Below are 25,968 nucleotides of genomic sequence, written 5' to 3'. Positions count from 1 at the left end.
ATGAAAATCAGCCAAGACCTCAGAAAGAAAATTGTAGACCTCCACAAGTCTGGTTCATCATTGAACCAGACTTTCCAAGCACCTGAAGGTACCACATTCATGTGTACAAACAATAGTACGCAAGTATAAACACCATGGGACCATGAAGCCGTCATAGCGCTCACGAAGGAGACGCATTCTGTCTCCTAGAGATGAATGTACTTTGGTGCGAAAAGTGCAAATCAATCTCTGAACAGCAAAGGACCTTGTGAAGATGCTGGAGGAAACAGGTACAAAAGTATCTATATCCACAGTAAAACGAGTCCTATATCGACATAACCTGAAAGGCTCCTCAGCAAGGAAGAAGCCACTGCTCCAAAACCGCCATAAAAAAGCCAGACTGCGGTTCGCAACTGCACATGGGGACAAAGATTGCACTTTTTGGAGAAATGTTCTCTGGTTTTATGAAACAAAAATAGAACTGTTTGGCCAGAATGACCATCGTTATGTTAGGAGGAAAAAGAGGGAGGCTTGCAAGCCGAAGGACACCATCCCAACCATGAAGCACAGGGGTGGCAGCATCATGTTGTGGGGGTGCTTTGCTGCAGGAGGGACTGGTGCACTTCACAAAATAGATGGCATCATGAGGTAGGAAAATGATGTGGATATATTGAAGCAACATCTCAAGAAATCAGTCAGGAAGTTAAAGCTTGGTCGCAAATGGGCCTTCCAAATGGACAATGACCCCAAGCATACTCCTCCCTCCCCTCCACTTCCCTCCCGTCCGCCTCCTCCACTTCCCTCCCGTCCGCCTCCTCTTCCCTCCTCTTCCTCCTCCCTCCCGTCCGCCTCCTCCCTCCCGTCCTCCTCCTCCCGTCCGCCTCCTCCTCCACTTCCCTCCAGTCCGCCTCCTCTTCCTCCTCCCTCCCGTCCGCCTCCTCCTCCCTCCCGTACTCCTCCTCCCGTCCGCCTCATCCTCCCTCCCTCCTCCCGTTCGCCTCCTCCACTTCCCTCCCGTCCTCCTCCTCCTCTTCCCTCCCCATCCTCCCTCCTCCTCCTCCTCCCGTCCGCCTCCTCCACTTCCCTCCCGTCCTCCTCCTCCACTTCCCTCCCGTCCTCCTCTTCACTCCGCCTCCTCCACTTCCCTCCGCCTCCTCCACTTCCCTCCCGTACTCCTCTTCCATCCCGTCCGCCTCCTCCACTTCCCTCCCGTCCTCCTCCTTCTCCCGTCCGCCTCCTCCTCCCGCCCTCCTCTTCCCTCCCGTCCTCCTCCTCCTCCCGTCCGCCTCCTCCACATCCCTCCCGTCCTCCTCCTCCTCTTCCCTCCCGTCCTCCTCCCGTCCGCCTCCTCCACTTCCCTCCCGTCCTCCTCCTCCTCCACTTCCCTCCCGTCCGCCTCCTCTTCCTCCTCCCTCCAGTCCGCCTCCTCCTCCCTCCCGTCCTCCTCCTTATCCTCCCTCCCTCCTCCTCATCCTCCCTCCCTCCTCCTCCCGTCCGCCTCCTCCACTTCCCTCCCGTCCTCCTCCTCCCGTCCGCCTCCTCAACTTCCCTCCCGTCCGCCGCCTCCTCCCACCCGTCCTCCTCCTCCTCCCGTCCGCCTCCTCTTCCCTCCCCCTCCACTTCCCTCCCGTCCTCCTCCTCCTCCTCCACTTCCCTCCCATCCTCTCCTCCTCCACTTCCCTCCCGTCCTCCTCCTCCTCTTCTTCCCTCCCGTCCTCCTCCTCTTCCCTCCCGTCCTCCTCCACTTCCCTCCCGTCCTCCTCCACTTCCCTCCCGTCCTCCTCCTCCTCCTCCAGTTCCCTCCCGTCCTCCTCCTCCTCCAATTCCCTCCCGTCCTCCTCCTCCTCCCTCCCCTCCTCCTCCTCCACTTCCCTCCCGTCCTCCTCCCTCCCCTCCTCCTCCACTTCCCTCCCGTCCTCCTCCTCCACTTCCCTCCCGTCCTCATCCACTTCCCTCCCGTCCTCCTCCACTTCCCTCCTGTCCTCCTCCACTTCCCTCCCGTCCTCCTCCTCTCCCCTCCCGTCCTCCTCCTCTTCCCTCCCGTCCTCCTCCTCCTCCTCTTCCCTCCCGTCCTCCTCCTCCTCTTCCCTCCCGTCCTCCTCCTCCTCTTCCCTCCCGTCCTCCTCCTCTTCCCTCCCGTCCTCCTCCTCTTCCCTCCCGTCTTCCTCCTCTTCCCTCCCGTCCTCCTCCTCCTCCCGTCCTCCTCCTCCTCCCTCCCCTCCTCTTCCCTCCCGTCCTCTTCCTCCACTTCCTTCCGTCCTCGTCCTCCTCTTCCCTCCCGTCCTCCTCCTCCTCTTCCCTCCCGTCCTCTTCCCTCCCGTCCTCCTCCTCCCTCCCGTCTTCCTCCTCTTCCCTCCCGTCCTCCTCCTCCTCCCTCCCGTCCTCTTCCCTCCCGTCCTCCTCCTCCACTTCCTTCCGTCCGCCTCCTCCACTTCCCTCCCGTCCTCCTCCTCCACTTCCCTCCCGTCCTCCTCCTCCTCTTCCCTCCCGTCCTCCTCCTCCTCTTCCCTCCCGTCCTCCTCCTCCACTTACCTCCAGTCCTCCTCCTCCTCTTCCCTCCCGTCCGCCTCCTCTTCCCTCCCGTCCGCCTCCTCCCGTCCTCCTCCACTTCCCTCCCGTCCTCCTCCTCCTCCCTCCCGTCCTCCTCTTCCCTCCCGTCCTCCTCTTCCCTCCCGACCTCCTCCACTTCCCTCCTGTCCTCCTCCACTTCCCTCCCGTCCTCCTCCACTTCCCTCCCGTCCTCCTCCTCCTCCACTTCCCTCCCGTCCTCCTCCTCCTCCCTCCCCTCCTCCTCCACTTCCCTCCCGTCCTCCTCCTCCACTTCCCTCCTGTCCTCCTCCTCTTCCCTCCCGTCCTCCTCCTCCTCCTCTTCCCTCCCGTCCTCCTCACCCTCTTCCCTCCCGTCCTCTTCCCTCCCGTCCTCCTCCTCTTCCCTCCCGTCCTCCTCCTCCCTCCCGTCTTCCTCATCTTCCCTCCCGTCCTCCTCCTCCTCCCGTCCTCCTCTTCCCTCCCGACCTCCTCCACTTCCCTCCTGTCCTCCTCCACTTCCCTCCCGTCCTCCTCCACTTCCCTCCCGTCCTCCTCCTCCTCCACTTCCCTTCCGTCCTCCTCCTCCTCCCTCCCCTCCTCCTCCACTTCCCTCCCGTCCTCCTCCTCCACTTCCCTCCTGTCCTCCTCCTCTTCCCTCCCGTCCTCCTCCTCCTCCTCTTCCCTCCCGTCCTCCTCACCCTCTTCCCTCCCGTCCTCTTCCCTCCCGTCCTCCTCCTCTTCCCTCCCGTCCTCCTCCTCCCTCCCGTCTTCCTCCACTTCCCTCCCATCCTCTCCTCCTCCACTTCCCTCCCGTCCTCCTCCTCCTCTTCTTCCCTCCCGTCCTCCTCCTCTTCCCTCCCGTCCTCCTCCACTTCCCTCCCGTCCTCCTCCACTTCCCTCCCGTCCTCCTCCTCCTCCTCCAGTTCCCTCCCGTCCTCCTCCTCCTCCAATTCCCTCCCGTCCTCCTCCTCCTCCCTCCCCTCCTCCTCCTCCACTTCCCTCCCGTCCTCCTCCCTCCCCTCCTCCTCCACTTCCCTCCCGTCCTCCTCCTCCACTTCCCTCCCGTCCTCCTCCACTTCCCTCCTGTCCTCCTCCACTTCCCTCCCGTCCTCCTCCTCTTCCCTCCCGTCCTCCTCCTCCTCCTCTTCCCTCCCGTCCTCCTCCTCCTCCTCTTCCCTCCCGTCCTCCTCCTCCTCTTCCCTCCCGTCCTCCTCCTCCTCTTCCCTCCCGTCCTCTTCCCTCCCGTCCTCCTCCTCTTCCCTCCCGTCCTCCTCCTCTTCCCTCCCGTCTTCCTCCTCTTCCCTCCCGTCTTCCTCCTCCTCCCGTCCTCCTCCTCCTCCCTCCCCTCCTCTTCCCTCCCGTCCTCCTCCTCCACTTCCTTCCGTCCTCGTCCTCCTCTTCCCTCCCGTCCTCCTCCTCCTCTTCCCTCCCGTCCTCTTCCCTCCCGTCCTCCTCCTCCCTCCCGTCTTCCTCCTCTTCCCTCCCGTCCTCCTCCTCCTCCCTCCCGTCCTCTTCCCTCCCGTCCTCCTCCTCCACTTCCTTCCGTCCGCCTCCTCCACTTCCCTCCCGTCCTCCTCCTCCACTTCCCTCCCGTCCTCCTCCTCCTCTTCCCTCCCGTCCTCCTATTCCTCTTCCCTCCCGTCCTCCTCCTCCACTTACCTCCAGTCCGCCTCCTCCTCTTCCCTCCCGTCCGCCTCCTCCCGTCCTCCTCCACTTCCCTCCCGTCCTCCTCCTCCTCCCTCCCGTCCTCCTCTTCCCTCCCGTCCTCCTCTTCCCTCCCGACCTCCTCCACTTCCCTACTGTCCTCCTCCACTTCCCTCCCGTCCTCCTCCACTTCCCTCCCGTCCTCCTCCACTTCCCTCCCGTCCTCCTCCTCCTCCCTCCCCTCCTCCTCCACTTCCCTCCCGTCCTCCTCCTCCACTTCCCTCCTGTCCTCCTCCTCTTCCCTCCCGTCCTCCTCCTCCTCCCTCCCGTCCTCCTCACCCTCTTCCCTCCCGTCCTCTTCCCTCCCGTCCTCCTCCTCTTCCCTCCCGTCCTCCTCCTCCCTCCCGTCTTCCTCATCTTCCCTCCCGTCCTCCTCCTCCTCCCGTCCTCCTCCTCCACTTCCTTCCGTCCGCCTCCTCCACTTCCCTCCCGTCCTCCTCCTCCTCTTCCCTCCCGTCCTTCTTCCCTCCCGTCCTCCTCCTCCTCTTCCCTCCCGTCCGCCTCCTCCCGTCCTCCTCCACTTCCCTCCCGTCGTCCTCCTCCCTCCCGTCCTCCTCTTCCCTCCCGTCCTCCTCCAAACCCAGGCCCTGCATGTCCCCAGGCACCCTCATTTGTTGACTTCTGTGATCGAAAAAGCCTTGGTTTCATGCATGTCAACATCAGAAGCCTCCTCCCTAAGTTTGTCTTACTCACTGCTCTAGCACACTCTGCTAACCCTGATATCCTTGCCGTGTCTGAATCCTGGCTCAGGAAGGCCACCAAAAATTCTGAGATTTCCATACCCAACTATAACATCTTCCGTCAAGATAGAACTGCCAAAGGAGGAGGAGTTGCAGTCTACTGCAGAGATAGCCTGCAAAGTAATGTCATACTTTCCAGGTCCATACCCAAACAGTTCGAACTACTAATTTTGAAAATTACTCTCTCCAGAAATAAGTCTCTCACTGTTGCCGCCTGCTACCGACCCCCCTCAGCTCCCAGCTGTGCCCTGGACACCATTTGTGAATTGATCGCCCCCCATCTAGCTTCAGAGTTTGTTCTGTTAGGTGACCTAAACTGGGATATGCTTAACACCCCGGCAGTCCTACAATCTAAGCTAGATGCCCTCAATCTCACTCAAATCATCAAGGAACCCACCAGGTACAACCCTAACTCTGTAAACAAGGGCACCCTCATTGACGTCATCCTGACCAACTGGCCCTCCAAATACACCTCCGCTGTCTTCAACCAGGATCTCAGCGATCACTGCCTCATTGCCTGTATCCGCTATGGAGCCGCAGTCAAACGACCACCCCTCATCACTGTCAAACGCTCCCTAAAACACTTCTGTGAGCAGGCCTTTCTAATCGACCTGGCCCGGGTATCCTGGAAGGACATTGACCTCATCCCGTCAGTTGAGGATGCCTGGTCTTTCTTTAAAAGTAACTTCCTCACCATTTTAGATAAGCATGCTCCGTTCAAAAAATGCAGAACTAAGAACAGATATAGCCCCTGGTTCACTCCAGACCTGACTGCCCTCGACCAGCACAAAAACATCCTGTGGCGGACTGCACTAACATCGAACAGTCCCCGCGATATGCAACTGTTCAGGGAAGTCAGGAACCAATACACACAGTCAGTCAGGAAAGCTAAAGCCAACTTCTTCAGGCAGAAGTTTGCATCTTGTAGCTCCAACTCCAAAAAGTTCTGGGACACTGTGAAGTCCATGGAGAACAAGAGCACCTCCTCCCAGCTGCCCACTGCACTGAGGCTAGGTAACACGGTCACCACCGATAAATCCATGATTATCGAAAACTTCAACAAGCATTTCTCAACGGCTGGCCATGCCTTCCGCCTGGCTACTCCAACCTCGTCCAACAGCTCCCCCCCCCCCGCAGCTACTCGCCCAAGCCTCTCCAGGTTCTCCTTTACCCAAATCCAGATAGCAGATGTTCTGAAAGAGCTGCAAAACCTGGACCCGTACAAATCAGCTGGGCTTGACAATCTGGACCCTCTATTCCTGAAACTATCCGCCGCCATTGTCGCAACCCCTATTACCAGCCTGTTCAACCTCTCTTTCATATCGTCTGAGATCCCCAAGGATTGGAAAGCTGCCGCAGTCATCCCCCTCTTCAAAGGGGGCGACACCCTGGACCCAAACTGTTACAGACCTATATCCATCCTGCCCTGCCTATCTAAGGTCTTCGAAAGCCAAGTCAACAAACAGGTCACTGACCATCTTGAATCCCACCGTACCTTCTCCGCTGTGCAATCTGGTTTCCGAGCCGGTCACGGGTGTACCTCAGCCACGCTCAAGGTACTAAACGATATCATAACCGCCATCGATAAAAGACAGTACTGTGCAGCCGTCTTCATAGACCTTGCCAAGGCTTTCGACTCTGTCAATCACCGCATTCTTATCGGCAGACTCAGTAGCCTCGGTTTTTCGGATGACTGCCTTGCCTGGTTCACCAATTACTTTGCAGACAGAGTTCAGTGTGTCAAATCGGAGGGCATGCTGTCCGGTCCTCTGGCAGTCTCTATGGGGGTGCCACAGGGTTCAATTCTCGGGCCGACTCTTTTCTCTGTATATATCAATGATGTTTCTCATGCTGCGGGCGATTCCCTGATCCACCTCTACGCAGACGACACCATTCTATATACTTCCGGCCCGTCCTTGGACACTGTGCTATCTAACCTCCAAACGAGCTTCAATGCCATACAGCACTCCTTCCGTGGCCTCCAACTGCTCTTAAACGCTAGTAAAACCAAATGCATGCTTTTCAACCGTTCGCTGCCTGCACCCGCACGCCTGACCAGCATCACCACCCTGGATGGTTCCGACCTTGAATATGTGGACATCTATAAGTACCTAGGTGTCTGGCTAGACTCTAAACTCTCCTTCCAGACCCATATCAAACATCTCCAATCGAAAATCAAATCAAGAGTCGGCTTTCTATTCCGCAACAAAGCCTCCTTCACTCACGCCGCCAAACTTACCCTAGTAAAACTGACTATCCTACCGATCCTCGACTTCGGCGATGTCATCTACAAAATTGCTTCCAACACTCTACTCAGCAAACTGGATGCAGTTTATCACAGTGCCATCCGTTTTGTCACTAAAGCACCTTATACCACCCACCACTGCGACTTGTATGCTCTAGTCGGCTGGCCCTCGCTACATATTCGTCGCCAGACCCACTGGCTCCAGGTCATCTACAAGTCCATGCTAGGTAAAGCTCCGCCTTATCTCAGTTCACTGGTTACGATGGCAACACCCATCCGTAGCACGCGCTCCAGCAGGTGTATCTCACTGATCATCCCTAAAGCCTACACCTCATTTGGCCGCCTTTCGTTCCAGTTCTCTGCTGCCTGTGATTGGAACGAATTGCAAAAATCGCTGAAGTTGGAGACTTTTATCTCCCTCACCAACTTCAAACATCTGCTATCTGAGCAGCTAACCGATCGCTGCAGCTGTACATAGTCTATTGGTAAATAGCCCACCCATTTTCACCTACCTCATCCCCATACTGTTTTTATTTATTTATTTTTCTGCTCTTTTGCACACCAATATCTCTATCTCTACCTTTACATAACCATCTGATCATTTATCACTCCAGTGTTAATCTGCATAATTGTAATTATTTGCATACCTTCTCATGCCTTTTGCACACAATGTATATATAGACTCCCCTTTTTTCTACTGTGTTATTGACTTGTTAATTGTTTACTCCATGTGTAACTTTGTGTTGTCTGTTCACACTGCTATGCCTTATCTTGGCCAGGTCGCAGTTGCAAATGAGAACTTGTTCTCAACTAGCCTACCTGGTTAAATAAAGGTGAAATAAAAAAAAAAAAAAAAAAAAACTTCCCTCCTGTCCTCCTCCACTCCCCTCCCGTCCTCCTCCACTCCCCTCCCGTCCTCCTCCACTCCCCTCCCGTCCTCCTCCACTCCCCTCCCGTCCTCCTCTTCCCTCCCGTCCTCCTCTTCCCTCCCGTCCTCCTCCTCTTCCCTCCCGTCCTCCTTCTCCTCCTCTTCCCTCCCGTCCTCCTCCACTTCCCTCCCGTCCTCCTCCTCCTCTTCCCTCCCGTCCTCCTCCTCCCTCCCGACCTCCTCCACTTCCCTCCCGTCCTCCACTTCCCTCCCGTCCTCCTCCTCTTCCCTCCCGTCCTCCTCTTCCCTCCCGTACGCCTCCTCCTCCACTTCCCTCCCGTCCTCCTCCCGTCCTACTCCTCCTCTTCCCTCCCGTCCTCCTCCTCCTCCTCCATCCCGTCCTCATCCTCTTCCCTCCCGTCCTCCTCCTCCCTCCCTCCCTACTCCTCCTCCTCCCTCCCTCCCGTCCTACTCCTCCGCCTCTTCCCTCCAGTCCGCCTCCTCCCTCCCGTCCGCCTCCTCCCTCCCGTCCGCCTCCTCCTCCACTTCCCTCCCGTCCGCCTCTTCCTCCTCCTCCAATCCACCTCCTCCATTTCCTTCCCGTCCTCCTCCTCCACTTCCCTCCCGTCCTCCTCCTCCCGTCCTCCTCCCTCCCGTCCTCCTCCTCCTCTTCCCTCCTCCCTCCCGTCCTCCTCCTCCTCTTCCCTCCCGTCCTCCTCCTCCTCCTCCCGTCCTCCTCTTCCCTCGCGTCCTCCTCCTCCTCAACTTCCCTCCCACATCCCTCCCGTCCTCCTCCTCCCTCCCGTCCTCCTCCTCCCTCCCGTCCGCCTCCTCTTCCCTCCCGTCCGCCTCCTCCACTTCCCTCCCGTACTCCTCTTCCCTCCCGTCCTCCTCCTCCTCCTCCACTTCCCTCCCGTCCGCCTCCCGTCGTCATCCTCCTCCTCCTCCCTCCCGTCCTCCTCCTACTCCCGTCCGCCTCCTCCACTTCCCTCCCGTCCGCCGCCTCCTCCCACCCGTCCTCCTCCTTCTCCCGTCCGCCTCCTCCTCCCGTCCGCCTCCTCCACTTCCCTCCCGTCCTCCTCTTCCCTCCCCTCCTCCTCCCGTCCGCCTCCTCCACTTCCCTCCCGTCCTCCTCCTCCCGTCCTCCTCCCTCCCGTCCTCCTCCTCCTCTTCCCTCCTCCCTCCCGTCCTCCTCCTCCTCTTCCCTCCCGTCCTCCTCCTCCCTCCCGTCCTCCTCCTCCCTCCCGTCCGCCTCCTCTTCCCTCCCGTCCGCCTCCTCCACTTCCCTCCCGTACTCCTCTTCCATCCCGTCCGCCTCCTCCACTTCCCTCCCGTACTCCTCCTCCTCCTCCACTTCCCTCCCGTCCGCCTCCCGTCGTCATCCTCCTCCTCCTCCCTCCCGTCCTCCTCCTACTCCCGTCCGCCTCCTCCACTTCCCTCCCGTCCGCCGCCTCCTCCCACCCGTCCTCCTCCTTCTCCCGTCCGCCTCCTCCTCCCGTCCGCCTCCTCCCGTCCTCCTCTTCCCTCCCCTCCTCCTCCCGTCCGCCTCCTCCACTTCCCTCCCGTCCTCCTCCTCCCGTCCGCCTCCTCCACTTCCCTCCTCTCCGCCTCCTCTTCCTCCTCCCTCCCGTCCTCCTCCTCATCCTACCTCCCTCCTCATCCTCCCTCCTCCTCCCGTCCGCCTCCTCCACTTCCCTCCCGTCCTCCTCCTCAACTTCCCTCCCGTCCGCCGCCTCCTCCCACCCGTCCTCCTCCTCCTCCCGTCCGCCTCCGCCTCCTCTTCCCTCCCGTCCGCCTCCTCTTCCCTCCCGTCCTCCTCCACTTCCCTCCCCCTCCACTTCCCTCCCGTCCTCCTCCTCCTCCACTTCCCTCCCGTCCTCCTCCCATCCTCTCCACTTCCCTCCCGTCCTCCTCCTCCTCTTCTTCCCTCCCGTCCTCCTCCACTTCCCTCCCGTCCTCCTCCACTTCCCTCCCGTCCTCCTCCTCCTCCTCCTCCTCCAGTTCCCTCCCGTCCTCCTCCTCCTTCACTTCCCTCCCGTCCTCCTCCTCCCTCCCGTCCTCCTCCACTTCCCTCCCGTCCTCATCCACTTCCCTCCCGTCCTCATCCACTTCCCTCCCGTCCTCCTCCACTTCCCTCCCGTCCTCCTCCACTTCCCTCCCGTCCTCCTCCTCTCCCCTCCCGTCCTCCTCCTCCTCTTCCCTCCCGTCCTCCTCCTCCTCCCTCATGTCCTCCTCCTCCCTCCCGTCTTCCTCCTCTTCCCTCCCGTCCGCCTCCTCTTCCCTCCCGTCCGCCTCCACCTCCTCTTCCCTCCCGTCCGCCTCCACCTCCTCTTCCCTCCCGTCCGCCTCCTCCTCCTCTTCCCTCCCGTCCTCCTTCTCCTCCTCTTCCCTCCCGTCCTCCCTCCCGTCCTCCTCCTCCCGTCCTACTCCACTTCTCTCCCGTCCTCCTCCTCCTCTTCCCTCCCGTCCTCCTCCACTTCCCTCCCGTCCTCCTCCTCCCTCTCGTCCTCCTCCTCTTCCCTCCCGTCCTCCTCCTCTTCCCTCCCGTCCTCCTCTTCCCTCCCGTCCTCCTCTTCCCTCCCGTCCTCCTCTTCCCTCCCGTCCTCCTCCTCTTCCCTCCCGTCCGCCTCTTCCCTCCCATACGCCTCCTCCTCCTCCACTTCCCTCCCGTCCGCCTCCCTCCCGTCCTACTCCTCCTCTTCCCTCCCGTCCTCCTCCATCCCGTCCTCCTCCCTCCCTACTCCTCCCTCCCGTCCTACTCCTCCGCCTCTTCCCTCCAGTCCGCCTCCTCCCTCCCGTCCGCCTCCTCCCTCCCGTCCGCCTCTTCCTCCTCCTCCAATCCACCTCCTCCTCCTCCACTTCCCTCCCGTCCTCCTCCTCCCTCCCGTCCTCCTCCTCCTCCTCCCCGTCCTCCTCTTCCCTCCCATCCTCCTCCACTTCCCTCCCGTCCTCCTCCTCCTCTTCCCTCCCGTCCGCCTCCTCTTCCCTCCTCCCTCCCGCCTCCTCCCTCCCGTCCTCCTCCTCCAATTCCCTCCCGTCCGCCTCCTCCAATTCCCTCCTCTTCCTCCTCCCTCCCGTCCTCCTCCTCCCGTCCGCCTCATCCTCCCTCCCTCCTCCTCCTCCTCCTCCCGTCCTCCTCTTCCATCCCGTCCGCCTCCTCCACTTCCCTCCCGTACTCCTCTTCCCTCCCGTCCTCCTCCTCGTCCACTTCCCTCCCGTCCGCCTCCCGTCGTCATCCTCCTCCCTCCCTCCTCCTCCTCCTCCACTTCCCTCCCATCCTCCTCCTCCTCTTCCCTCCCGTCCGCCTCCTCCACTTCCCTCCCGTACTCCTCCTCTTCACTCCCGTCCTCCTCCTCCTCCTCCTCCCGTCCGCCTCCTCAACTTCCCTCCCGTCCGCCGCCTCCTCCCACCCGTCCTCCTCCTTCTCCCGTCCGCCTCCTCTTCCCTCCCGTCCTCCTCCTCCCTCCATTCCTCCTCCTCCTCTTCCCTCCCGTCCTCCTCCTCCTCTTCCTCCCTCCCGTCCTCCTCCTCCCTCCCTCCCGTCCTCCTCCTCCTCCTCTTCCCTCCCATCCTCCACTTTCCTCCCATCCTCCTCCTCCTCCACTTCCCTCCCGTCCTCCTCCTCCACTTCCACTTCCCTCCCTCCCTCCTCCCTTCCGTCCTCCTCCACTTCCCTCCCGTCCTCCTCCTCCTCTTCATCCCTCCCGTCCTCCTCCTCCTCCTCCTCTTCCCTCCCGCCCTCCTCCTCCTCCTCCACTTCCCTCCCGTCCTCCTCCCTCCCGTCCTCCTCCTCCTCCACTTCCCTCCCGTCGTCCTCCTCCTCTTCCCTCCCGTCGTCCTCCTCCTCCTCCTCCTCTTCCCTCCCGTCCTCCTCCTCTCTGCCCGTCCTCCTCCTCCTCTTCCCTCCTCCTCCACTTCCCTCCCGTCCTCCTCCACTTCTCTCCCGTCCTCCTCCTCCTCTTCCCTCCCGTCCTCCTCCTCCCTCCCGTCCTCCTCCTCCTTCCCGTCCTCCTCCTCTTCCCTCCCATCCTCCACTTCCCTCCCATCCTCCTCCACTTCCCTCCCGTCCTCCTCCTCCACTTCCCTCCTGTCCTCCTCCTCCCTCCCGTCCTCCTCCTCCTCCTCTTCCCTCCCGTCCGCCTCCTCTTCCCTCCCGTCCTCCTCCTCTTCCCTCCCGTCCTCCTCCTCCACTCCTCCTCCACCTCCTTCTCCCATCCCCGTCTCCCTCCTCCTCTCCTGTCCTCTTCTCCCATCCCCTCCCGTCCGCTTCTCCCATCCCCTCCCGTCCTCCTCCCTCCCATCCTCTTCTCCCATCCCCTCCCGTCCTCTTCTCCCCTCCCATCCCCTCCCGTCCTCTTCTCCCATCCCCTCCCATCCCCTCCCGTCCTCTTCTCCCATCCCCTCCCGTCCTCTTCTCCCATCCCCTCCCGTCCTCTTCTCCCATCCCATCCTCTTCTCCCATCCCCTCCCATCCTCTTCTCCCATTCCCTCCTCCTCTCCGGTCCTCTTCTCCCATCCCGTCCTCTTCTCCCATCCCCTCCCCTTCCGTCCTCTTCTCCCATCCCGTCCTCTTCTCCCATCCCCTCCCGTCCTCGTCTCCCATCCCCTCCTCGTCTCCCATCCCCTCCCGTCCTCTTCTCCCATCCCCTCCCGTCCTCTTCTCCCATCCCCTCCCATCCCCTCCCGTCCTCTTCTCCCATCCCCTCCCGTCCTCTTCTCCCATCCCGTCCTCTTCTCCCATCCCGTCCTCTTCTCCCATCCCATCCTCTTCTCCCATCCCCTCCCATCCTCTTCTCCCATTCCCTCCTCCTCTCCGGTCCTCTTCTCCCATCCCGTCCTCTTCTCCCATCCCCTCCCCTTCCGTCCTCTTCTCCCATCCCGTCCTCTTCTCCCATCCCCTCCCGTCCTCTTCTCCCATCCCCTCCCGTCCTCTTCCCCCCCCCCTCCCGTCCACTTCTCCCATCCCCTCCTCCCATCCCGTCCTCTTCTCCCATCCCCTCCCGTCCTCTCCCATTCCCTCCTCCTCTCCCATTTCCTCCTCCTCTCCCATTCCCTCCTCCTCTCCTCTCCCGTCCTCTTCTCCCATCCCCTCCCGTCCTCTTCTCCCATCCCCTCCCGTACCTCTTCTCCCATCCCCTCCCGTACCTCTTCTCCCATCCCCTCCCGTACCTCTTCTCCCATCCCCTCCCGTACCTCTTCTCCCATCCTCTTCTCCCATCCCCTCCCGTCCTCTTCTCCCATCCTCTTCTCCCATCCCGTCCTCTCCCCCCCCCCCCCCCGTCCTCCTCTCCCCCCCCCCTCCCGTCCTCCTCTTCCCCCCCCCTCCTCCCTCCTCCCCCTCCCGTCCTCCTCTTCCCCCCCGTCCTCCTCTTCCCCCCCGTCCTCCTCTTCCCCCCACCCCATCCCCCTCGTCCTCCCGTCCTCCTCTCCCCCCCCCCCCTCGTCCTCCCGTCCTCCTCTTCCCCCCCCCCCCGTCCTCCTCTTCCCCCCCCTCCCGTCCTCCTCTTCCCCATCCCCCCTCCCCCTCCTCTTCCCCCTTCCCGTCCTCCTCTCCCCCCCCCCTCCCGTCCTCCTCTTCCCCCTTCCCGTCCTCCTCTTCCCCACCCCCCCTCCCGTCCTCCTCTTCCCCCTTCCCGTCCTCCTCTTCCCCCCCCCCTCTTCCCCACCCCCCGTCCTCCTCTTCCCCCCCCCCCTCCTCCGTCCTCCTCTCCCCCCCCTCCGTCCTCCTCTTTCCCCCCCCCTCCTCCGTCCTCCTCTTTCCCCCCCCCTCCTCCGTCCTCCTCTTCCCCTCCTCCGTCCTCCTCTTCCCCCCCCCCTCCTCCGTCCTCCTCTTCCCCTCCTCCGTCCTCCTCTTCCCCCCCCCTCCTCCGTCCTCCTCTTCCCCCCCCCCTCCTCCCGTCCTCTTCCCCCCCCCCCCCTCCTCCGTCCTCCTCTTCCCCCCCCCCTCCTCCCGTCCTCTTCCCCCCCCCCCCCTCCCGTCCTCTTCCCCCCCCCCCCCTCCTCCGTCCTCCTCTTCCCCCCCCTCCTCCGTCCTCCTCTTCCCCCCCCTCCTCCGTCCTCCTCTTCCCCCCCCCTCCTCCCGTCCTCTTCCTCCCGTCCTCTTCCCCCCCCCTCCTCCGTCCTCTCCCCCCCCCCCCCCCGTCCTCCTCTTCCCCCCTGTCCCTTCCTCTTCTCCCATTCCCTCCTCCTCTCCCATCCAATCCTCTTCTCATCTCCCATACTCTCGGCCAGGCAGGTGGTTGGATGACAGCTGACTAGTCAATTATGAACCCATAATAATAGTATTTAAAACCCAGTGTCAGCAGTGGTCTTTTTGACAGTGTCTGACATCACAGAGCCTCGCTCTTCATAAAGCGCTAGATTAGTGGCAGCCTATGAATTACCTTAGCAGCATTACCAATGTGGCGTTTCCCTTTCAGGTCTCTCAAAATAAACGAAAATTGCCTCGTACTATTCTGGAAGATGCTTTTATTATTTTTTTTAAATACTCTTTGTTGTTAACCAGCGGTTCTCCAAAACTGGTTGATAGTGGTTCTTTCTTTTCACAGGGAAATAAAAAGGAGGGCTTGACTGTCTGTGACCTGCGGTTACATCTTTGAATTGATGAGTAGGAGAACGGCTGCGAGCAAACGTCGCAGAGACAGCTCTACGTCCCAAACGGCACCCCTGCTCCCTTTACAGTCTACTACTTTCTAACCGGAGCTCTATGGACCACTGTAGAGGGAACAGGGTACGGTTTGGGCCTCAGCCCATTGAAAGGGATACAGCGGGAGAGTAGTTTGTTATGTCCTGTGCTTTCATACAGCACTATCATAATGTAGAGATTATAGCAGTTTATGTCCCATGTTATGAAAGACTGTGGCGGTCATCAAATTGTGTCAGCTGGTTATTGTCATGCAGAAGAACCCTGCCGGTCTCACGGGTACATCTCCAGGCCTGTAAACACACTGTTGTGTGCCTGTCACATCTACATTACACAGTGATAAATCATTTTAATAGACAGCATCCCAATAAATCCATTATTTATTTTAGTCAGGTCCAAAGAAACATATGAAAATGTATTTCAGAAGAACAGAATTGGAGTTGGTCTACGGTATGTTATCTGGCTATAGGCTGTAGGCTTGTTCATTTATCAGACTAGATACTGTATGTTATCTGGCTATAGGCTTGTTCATTTATCAGACTAGATACTGTATGTTATCTGGCTATAGGCTGTAGGCTTGTTCATTCATCAGACTAGATACTGTCTGTTATCTGGCTATAGGCTTGTTCATTTAGCTGACTAGATACTGTATGTTATCTGGCTATAGGCTTGTTCATTTATCAGACTAGATACTGTATGTTATCTGGCTATAGGCTTGTTCATTTATCAGACTAGATACTGTATGTTATCTGGCTATAGGCTTGTTCATTTATCAGACTAGATACTGTATGTTATCTGGCTATTCTCCATGCTGTAGGCTATAGGCTTGTTCATTTATCAGACTAGATACTGTATGTTATCTGGCTATTCTCCATGCTGTAGGCTATAGGCTTGTTCATTTATCAGACTAGACACTGTATGCTATCTGGCTATAGCCTGTAGGCTTGTTCATTTATCTGACTAGATACTGCATGTTATCTGGCTATAGACTGTAGCTTGTTCATTTATCAGACTAGATACTGTATGCTATCTGGCTATGATATAGCCTGTAGGCTTGTTCATTTATCCGACTAGATACTGCATGTTATCTGGCTATAGACTGTAGCTTGTTCATTTATCAGACTAGATATGCTGATAAGTCCAGTGCCATTAATTGATAGTAAAATAAAATAATTGAACTGAGCTAAATAAAAGGATCATTTCCCCCATGTGATGATGTGAAGTGGTGGAGCGGTAAAGTGATCATTTGAAACACAGGTCCTATATGCTTTGATGATTTAGAGTTATTTAGAATGATCTAAGAGGAAGGCCCGAAGAACTCCAGCCATCCGAGCCAGGTCACTGATGCCTTCCAGCAAACAGTCCCGGAGCGTCAGCTATCAGACCAAACAGCTTCTGAGACAGCGAACCCCCCCCCCCGAGCCATAAGCCTACTAAATAGTCAATTAAATGGTATCCACACTATCTGCACTGACTGTCAGTGAGTGACTGTGTATATGGTATGTTATATATATTTTACATATACACATATACATACATATACACATACATACATACATACATACATACATACATACATACATACATACATACAGTGGGGCAAAAAAGTATTTTGTTAGCCACCAATTGTGCAAGTTCTCCCACTTAAAAAGATGAGAGGCCTGTAATTTTCATCATAGGTACACTTCAACTATGACAGACAAAATGAGAAAAAAAATCCAGAAAATCACATTGTAGGATTTTTTATGAATTTATTTGCAAATTATGGTGGAAAATAAGTATTTGGTCAATAACAAAAGTTTATCTCAATACTTTGTTATATACCCTTTGATGGCAATGACAGAGGGCAAATGTTTTTTGTAAGTCTTCACAAGGTTTTCACACACTGTTGCTGGTATTTTGGCCCATTCCTCCATGCAGATCTCCTCTAGAGCAGTGATGTTTTCTGTCAGTGAGTGACTGTATTTGGTATGTTATATGTCTGAGTGTGTTTAGGGTTTTCACAGTAAAGACTACGCCAGTTGTATTGAGCGCATGTAACATTTTGATTTGGAATTTTTAAATTTTGGGGGGAGAGAATAGGGAAGACCAGGGATATTCAACTCTGACCATACGAGGTCTGGAGCTGGTTTCCTGGGAATCACCCACCTGGTGTCCCAGGTCTAAATCAGTCCCCGATTAGAGGGGAATCACCCACCTGGTGTCCCAGGTCCAAAACCAGTCCCCGATTAGAGGGGAATCACCCACCTGGTGTCCCAGGTCTAAATCAGTCCCTGATTAGAGTGGAATCACCCACCTGGTGTCCCAGGTCTAAAACCAGTCCCCGATTAGAGGGGAATCACCCACCTGGTGTCCCAGGTCTAAATCAGTCCCCGATTAGAGGGGAATCACCCACCTGGTGTCCCAGGTCTAAATCAGTCCCCGATTAGAGGGGAATCACCCACCTGGTGTCCCAGGTCTAAAACCAGTCCCCGATTAGAGGGGAATCACCCACCTGGTGTCCCAGGTCTAAAACCAGTCCCCGATTAGAGGGGAATCACCCACCTGGTGTCCCAGGTCTAAAACCAGTCCCCGATTAGAGGGGAATCACCCACCTGGTGTCCCAGGTCTAAACCAGTCCCCAATTAGAGGGGAATCACCCACCTGGTGTCCCAGGTCTAAATCAGTCCCCGATTAGAGGGGAATCACCCACCTGGTGTCCCAGGTCTAAATCAGTCCCTGATTAGAGGGGAATCACCCACCTGGTGTCCCAGGTCTAAAACCAGTCCCCGATTAGAGGGGAATCACCCACCTGGTGTCCCAGGTCTAAATCAGTCCCCGATTAGAGGGGAATCACCCACCTGGTGTCCCAGGTCTAAAACCAGTCCCCGATTAGAGGGGAATCACCCACCTGGTGTCCCAGGTCTAAAACCAGTCCCCGATTAGAGGGGAATCACCCACCTGGTGTCCCAGGTCTAAACCAGTCCCCAATTAGAGGGGAATCACCCACCTGGTGTCCCAGGTCTAAATCAGTCCCCGATTAGAGGGGAATCACCCACCTGGTGTCCCAGGTCTAAATCAGTCCCCGATTAGAGGGGAATCACCCACCTGGTGTCCCAGGTCTAAAACCAGTCCCCGATTAGAGGGGAATCACCCACCTGGTGTCCCAGGTCTAAATCAGTCCCCGATTAGAGGGGAATCACCCACCTGGTGTCCCAGGTCTAAACCAGTCCCCAATTAGAGGGGAATCACCCACCTGGTGTCCCAGGTCTAAATCAGTCCCCGATTAGAGGGGAATCACCCACCTGGTGTCCCAGGTCTAAAACCAGTCCCTGATTAGAGGGGAATCACCCACCTGGTGTCCCAGGTCTAAATCAGTCCCTGTTTAGAGGGGAACAAGGATTTGTTTATTTTTATTTATTTTTTATTATACAGTGGAACTGGCTTGGAGGTCCAGAGTTGAATTTGAGGGGGATAGACCAAATATGTACCAATAAGCTGGGTTGCACAAGATGGAAGGCCAGTACATGGACAACCTTGGTTTATGTGTACTACACAACAGTGCAATTTTCCAACACTGCCATTTCCTCAGAAACGAAGGTGCTTCAGGGAATAAAACCCTCTCTCATTGGTGCGCCAGGGAATAAAACCCTCTCTCATTGGTGCTCCAGGGAATAAAACCCTCTCTCATTGGTGCTCCAGGGAATAAAACCCTCTCTCATTGGTGCTCCAGGGAATAAAACCCTCTCTCATTGGTGCTCCAGGGAATAAAACCCTCTCTCATTGGTGCTCCAGGGAATAAAACCCTCTCTCATTGGTGCTCCAGGGAATAAAACCCTCTCTCATTGGTGCTACAGCTAGGGGAAGACAGCTGGCATGCTGAAGGCCTGAAATCATGATTGATATGCAGCATCTTGTCTTGGTTAGGACAACGACATGTTGGGGGGAGAAATAATAAAAGACTACAGAAAAGACCCAACTTTAATAGATTGGACCAGCCCTGGTCAGAATAAGACAACACGAGTCAGTAACCAGGTTTCCACCCTTTCAATACCGGTAAAGTACGGTGACATTTTTTATGCAACAGGTCTGATGGAAACAGAACATTTGTAGGTAAACTTTCCAAATGTCGACAAAACTAGACAAGGTGCGATCGCTTTGTGTCTGTAAAATTCATTTTACGAGAAATGGCGGTGGAAACGCCTTAATGCGCAAATATCGATATAATAACCACATGGAAGTCAACTTTGAGTCACCCGATGTGTTGTTGTGTGGTCCTCCCACTACGACCCAGGAAACCATGCAGTTTATTACCCTACAGATTAAATAACAAGGGAAAGAGCCTCAGATCCACAAAGTCCCTTCCACCAGGTGGCTGATGAGATATGTTGGCACGACTGCCATATTGCATCTCCATCCCAAAGCCCTTGCTTGGAAGTGTATTTTGCCAGACTGCCAAGAACCTTGCCCTCATCCAGGCCAAGGTGGCGAGATACGGTAGTGATGACGCCATAGGCCTGGTTGATCTCTGCACCAGACACAATGCTCTTGCCAGCGTACTTGGGGTCCAACATGTACGCTGCGGCGTGTATTGGCTCAAGGCAGAAGTCTTCACACTTTTTGATGTATTTCAGAACTGCAGTATCCTCTGCTTGGAGAAACAGTGAAGTGGGCAGGGCAGTACGGATTTCTTCTCTTACATCTGCAAGCAGAGTCTGAACATCAGACAGGATGACAATGTCTCCCTCAATCCGTCCAATGGCTACTGCTATAGAGTTCAGGAGTTTCAGGCTGCTTACCACTCTCTCCCAAAATACATCATCCAGGAGGATCCTCATGATGGGGCCGTCCACATCGGCAGACTGTGATATGGCCATTTCTTGGAGAGACTCCTTCCCCTCCAGGAGACTGTCAAACATGACAACACCACCCCAACGGGTGTTGCTGGGCAGCTTCAATGTGGTGCTCTTATTCTTCTCACTTTGCTTGGTGAGGTAGATTGCTGCTATAACTTGATGACCCTTCACATGCCTAACCATTTCCTTGGCTCTCTTGTAGAGTGTATCCATTGTTTTCAGTGACATGATGTCCTTGAGGAGCAGATTCAATGCATGAGCAGCACAGCCATTGGATGTGATGTGAGGGTAGGACTCCTCCACTTTAGACCAAGCAGCCTTCATGTTCGCAGCATTGTCTGGCAACAGTGCTGTGGACCTTCAGCTAATCTGCAATGTTGTCCCTTGTGTCTGTGCTCTTGTTGAATACTGGTTGAGGGGTGGAGATTATGTAGTTAATTAATCCTTGTCCACGAACATTCAACCACACAACATTTGCTTGACCTTGACTTGAACTCTGTTGAACTCTGCATCTAGCAAATGAGTAGTTAAAGCATGTCTGGTTGGAGGGGTGTATGCTGGGCAAAGAACATTCAGTAATCTCTTCCAATACACATTGCCTGTGAGCGTCAGAGGTAAACCAGTTGCATACGCATCTAGAGCAAGACAATCATCAGCATTTCTCTGACCACGTTTCTCCATTGAGTCAAAAACCTTCTGATTCCAGGAGGACTATGAGCCGTTGCTATCGATAAGGTGTCAGATTCATCATTTTCACCTCGAATAGGAGTAGAGGGAGTTTTGTCAGAGGTTGCTTGTTGTGAACGCTGAGGGAACTTTATGCACTTGGCCAGATGATTCTGCATCTTTGTTGCATTCTTCACATATGATTTGGCACAGTATTTGCAAATGTACACAGCTTTTCCTTCTACATTAGCTGCAGTGAAATGTCTCCACACATCAGATAGTGCCCGAGGCATTTTCATGTAGAGATTAGAAAAGAGTCAAATATAATACAATTACAGATAAATAGTTGAGTTGTTTAATCTAACTGCTTCTTTGTAAGATAAATGTTTTAAAATTAAACATGTATGGAAACTGGTGAATTAACACTCAGTTAGCAAGCTAAAGCCCACATGGTAGCAAAGAAACGAGCAGAAATGTATCCGGAAAAGTTTCCGACCCTTTGCAACCCTTTGTAGTGAGACATTAAGTGATTTCAAATGGGTCTTGCTCCATTCTGATTTGTTGTATACTGTTCAATTCAACCCAAAATATGTTTCTGCAATTTCATGCACGAATTTCAGATCATTTCCACACGGTTACGTAGGTCTTCACAATATGGGCCTTATTTTTTAACAACATTTTGCAATTGCAATTTGACTTGTGATTTAGAGCAAAACACTTTGGTGAACTGTTGAAATAGAATGATTATTTTAAATCTATAGAATATAATAGTGGGCACTTTGAATTCAGTGTCTTGAGAAAACGACAAATGAAAATGCCAGGGAGGAGCCATTGTGACAAGGTAGAAACCAAAGTGTTTCCTAGGAGACCTTATAATCTGTAGCTACATGTAATGTTGTGTTAGCTACTTCACGTAGCCAACATTCTTGCTTTGTGTATTCCTCCGATTTAGAAGATACGGTTACACATCATCACTGGTAACACCAGGCTGTACACCATCACTGGTATTATCAGGCTGTACACCGTCACTGGTATTATCAGGCTGTACACCGTCACTGGTATTATCAGGCTGTACACCGTCACTGGTATTATCAGGCTGTACACCGTCACTGGTATTATCAGGCTGTACACCATCACTGGTATTATCAGGTTGTACACCATCACTGGTATTATCAGGCTGTACACCGTCACTGGTATTATCAGGCTGTACACCGTCACTGGTATTATCAGGCTGTACACCATCACTGGTATTATCAGGCTGTACACCGTCACTGGTATTATCAGGCTGTACACCGTCACTGGTATTATCAGGCTGTACACCGTCACTGGTATTATCAGGCTGTACACCGTCACTGGTATTATCAGGCTGTACACCGTCACTGGTATTATCAGGCTGTACACCATCACTGGTATTATCAGGCTGTACACCGTCACTGGTATTATCAGGCTGTACACCGTCACTGGTATTATCAGGCTGTACACCATCACTGGTATTATCAGGCTGTACACCGTCACTGGTATTATCAGGCTGTACACCATCACTGGTATTATCAGGCTGTACACCATCACCGGTATTATCAGGCTGTACAGCTAGTTACGTTAGCCCTGACTCAGTACAAGAAACTCACCGATCTGTTTCCGGTACTGGTCGACCGGGGCCATTGTAGCGCATGCATCCTTCCTCCCCATCCTCACCTGGGAGGAAGAAGAATAGAAGAGTTAACATTCTGAGGACAGACAATAGGCCTACAGCTAAATATTACATGAATCTTGAATACAAAATCTGTATTAATCAACTGTGGTATTGTATCAAAGCTCTTAGGCCTATACACAGTACTGTTTTACATCAAAACTCTGTTTTAGGGAGATATCTATATCTCTCTATGACGATAGACGTTTTTCTATCGTTTCATATTATGCTCTACCGTTTATTTCATTGTGTTGCAAATCACACTCTTTACGGCAATATTTTTTGTCAATTGGACGTCGCTTTGCACTCTTCGTGTCGTGTGGAAAGAAATGTGCAACACAAACAAACATGGAGAACCTGACAGAGACCGTGCCTAAAAGAGGGGCTACTTCGATCGCATGGACGTGGTTTGGGTATGAGAAGTCTGACACGGACCAGAAAACCGTCCTCTGCAGAATATGCTGCAGGCCGGTCCCGACCACAGGCTCAAACACCACTAACCTCTTTTACCACCTACGCAGGAGTCATGTGGAACAGGCCGGTCCCGACCACAGGCTCAAACACCACTAACCTCTTTCACCACCTACGCAGGAGTCATGTGGAACAGGACGGTCCCGACCACAGGCTCAAACACCACTAACCTCTTAACACCTACGCAGGAGTCATGTGGAACAGGCCGGTCCCGACCAGACTCAAACACCACTAACCTCTTAACACCTACGCAGGAGTCATGTGGAACAGGCCGGTCCCGACCAGACTCAAACACCACTAACCTCTTTTACCACCTACGCAGGAGTCATGTGGAACAGGCCGGTCCCGACCACAGGCTCAAACACCACTAACCTCTTTCACCACCTACGCAGGAGTCATGTGGAACAGGCCGGTCCCGACCAGACTCAAACACCACTAAAGCCTCTTAACACCTACGCAGGAGTCATGTGGAACAGGCCGGTCCCGACCAGACTCAAACACCACTAACCTCTTTTACCACCTACGCAGGAGTCATGTGGAACAGGCCGGTCCAGACAACAGGCTCAAACACCACTAACCTCTTTCACCACCTACGCAGGAGTCATGTGGAACAGGCCGGTCCAGACAACAGGCTCAAACACCACTAACCTCTTTCACCACCTACGCAGGAGTCATGTGGAACAGGCCGGTCCAGACAACAGGCTCAAACACCACTAACCTCTTTCACCACCTACGCAGGAGTCATGTGGAACAGGCCGGTCCCGACCACAGGCTCAAACACCACTAACCTCTTAACACCTACGCAGGAGTCATGTGGAACAGGCCGGTCCAGACAACAGGCTCTAACACCACTAACCTCTTAACACCTACGCAGGAGTCATGTGGAACAGGCCGGTCCCGACCACAGGCTCAAACACCACTAACCTCTTTCACCACCTACGCAGGAGTCATGTGGAACAGGCCGGTCCAGACAACAGGCTCAAACACCACTAACCTCTTTCACCACCTACGCAGGAGTCATGTGGAACAGGCCGGTCCCGACCACAGGCTCTAACACCACTAACCTCTTAACACCTACGCAGGAGTCATGTGGAACAGGCCGGGCCCAGACAACAGGCTCAAACACCACTAACCTCTTAACACCTACGCAGGAGTCATGTGGAACAGTATGGAGAGTCTACGGATGAGACCCTAAAAAGTACAGTCAAGCGCTCAAAACAAACCCCGACTCAGACGTTGCAAGAGGCTTTTGCCCGCGGCACACCATATGGCAAAGAACCACGAAGATGGAAGGAGAGAACAGCTGCAAAGACATGGCCCCAATTTACACGGTCGGGAAACGGGGGTTTCGTGAGTTGGTGCTAACACTCAACCCAAGGTACCAAACGAAGAAAAAAATTAAAAAATAATTGTCTAATTCAAAATTAAATAAGAAATAGGCCTTTAAATGTGGCCATTTTAAATATACTATTAATTAATTTAATTGACAGAAAATGAGTATATTGTGATATGTTTCGTTATAAGAAATGACCTATATTCAGGACATGAGATGTTGGCCATGTCACCCAGCCCTACTCTGTTTAAGAGGGGGAGACAGTACGAGTCAAAGGGCGGGAGTGTTTCTGATTCTAAATCCCCTCTGACCTATTCTCTCAGAAAACAATCCAACAACCTTTAAATCCTCCGCAGCGTTGACAAACAATCCAACAACCTTTAAATCCTCCGCAGCGTTGACAAACAATCCAACAACATTTAAATCCTCCGCAGCGTTGACAAACAATCCAACAACATTTAAATCCTCCGCAGCTTTGACAAACAATCCAACAACATTTAAATCCTCCGCAGCGTTGACAAACAATCCAACAACCTTCCAACTACCTCATCCCCATACTGTATTTATTTATTTATTTATCTTGCTCCTTTGCACCCCAGTATCTCTACCTGCACATCCAAATTCTGCACATCCATCACTCCAGTGTTTAATTGCTATATCGTAATTACTTCACCACCATGGCCTATTTATTGCCTTTACCTCCCTTATCTTACCTCATTTGCACACATGCTGTATATAGACTTTTTCTACTGTGTGTATGTTTACTCCATGTGTAACTCTGTGTTGTCTGTTCACACTGCTATGCTTTATCTTGGTCCAGGTCGCAGTTGTAAATGAGAACTTGTTCTCAACTAGCCTACCTGGTTAAATAAAGGTGAAATAATATATATGGTCCTAGTCTGAAGAAGCCTGTAGGTGTGTAGGCTAACCCATTGAAGACTGAGTAAACAAAAAAGGTTTGAGCGTCACAGAGAAAACCATTTGCACCTCCAGCTATACTAAGAAATAGGAGGAAATGCATTTTAAAACAAACCATATGTCCAGTACAGTGGGATTGGTTGATTAAGAAACAGCACCATGACCTGGCTTTAAGTCACTATAAAATGTAAACCTGGGCAAGGAGGACGCAAAAATCCACAACAGCCATTTTATGCCAGAATGTTGATAATAATAGTTGTGTATTTTCCCTATGCGGTGATTGTGTCAACTACACATTGTACAACTCTTCAAAATGCATATCCACTGCAACAGACAGGCTGAACTCAATAATTTAGCTGCACTTTCTGTGCACAATATCGAATGACTACACCCAAATGCATATGCTACATTGGTGCACTTACCTACTCAGTAAGTCGAAATATTGTTGCTTATTCAAGGTACTTCTGCATTCTCAGGTTGCCTGTCTGCAGTCTGCAAACATGTAAGAGATAATTGACAGATTTGCTATATTTTCCACCAAATTCTCCCTAACATGCCAACACATCACTTCACCCCAATTATCATTTCCTGGTATTCCACGTCACCACTAATGATAGACAATTTAGCTCTCTAATCAGAGACGAGTATTTGCGGAATTGACCAATAGTATAGTGGAAGGCGGGACTCACAGACAAAAAAAAACAATCGACATGCGCTTCCACTCATCACAAAATTGTCTAAGAACGGCTAGGTAAAAAGCTATAGACTCAGAAATAGCGAGCAGGACATTACTAACCACAGTGGCACACGTTTTAGGCTATCTGTAGTGCATGTTTCTGTATAAATATATTGATATGAGCCTCTCCTCCACACTTACCAGACTCTTCTGCTGCAGGCGTACGATCAGTCTTCTGACAATTGACCAACCAACAACCCTTATCCTTATCTTGAAGGAAGAGACCGATTTAAAGGAGAAAGGTTCATTTAGGAGAACATAACATCTGATTCTGTGCAATTTAACTAGGTTTATGAAGATACAATCAAATACATTCAAATATCGTAATAGTGTATTAAAATAGGGTTCAGATACTTAATATTACACGTTTTTTTGGGGTGGGGGGGATTAGTCATTACAATATTACAACTACCTTCTCAATAACTAACTACTGAATTAAAGAAAAATATCCAGATATAATTGTAAATCATATAGAGAGATATTGAGCTATATCAGTAGGCCTACATGCTCATCAGATAATATAAATACCCTCTCTATATTTCTGTTCTTCTTTGTTTCATGATTTAACAGTAATTTACATGTCTCTTTGTTTGCTGTGTTGAATGTTGTAA

The 25,968-nt window shown here is 53.9% G+C and overlaps 1 protein-coding gene across 5 annotated transcripts in view; it reads right to left on the bottom strand.

The window, feature by feature from the left end:
• The window catches only part of triqk (triple QxxK/R motif containing), a 48,920-nt gene extending 23,336 nt beyond the window's left edge, over positions 1-25,584 (bottom strand). The window contains exons 1-3 of one of the 5 annotated variants that reach the window (XM_036971306.2): positions 25,499-25,580; positions 25,044-25,113; positions 21,838-21,904 (exon numbers count right to left, since the gene is read on the bottom strand). In XM_036971306.2, the coding sequence (XP_036827201.1) occupies positions 21,838-21,898 (61 nt within the window). In that variant the 5' untranslated portion in view covers positions 21,899-21,904; positions 25,044-25,113; positions 25,499-25,580. Of the gene's footprint in view, positions 1-21,837; positions 21,905-25,043; positions 25,251-25,498 lie in introns of those variants that run through there. The other 4 variants (XM_090228529.1, XM_021559745.3, XM_090228530.1 and 1 more) reach the window with 4 other exon arrangements.
• Between the last annotated feature and the right edge of the window lie 384 nt (positions 25,585-25,968).

The sequence above is a fragment of the Oncorhynchus mykiss genome, chromosome 30, assembly GCF_057628025.1.
Source record: "Oncorhynchus mykiss isolate SJ-2025 chromosome 30, ASM5762802v1, whole genome shotgun sequence".
Classification (NCBI taxonomy): Eukaryota; Metazoa; Chordata; class Actinopteri; order Salmoniformes; family Salmonidae; genus Oncorhynchus; species Oncorhynchus mykiss.
Note: the sequence above shows the minus strand (reverse complement) of the source record. Positions and strands in the feature narration are given on the sequence as shown.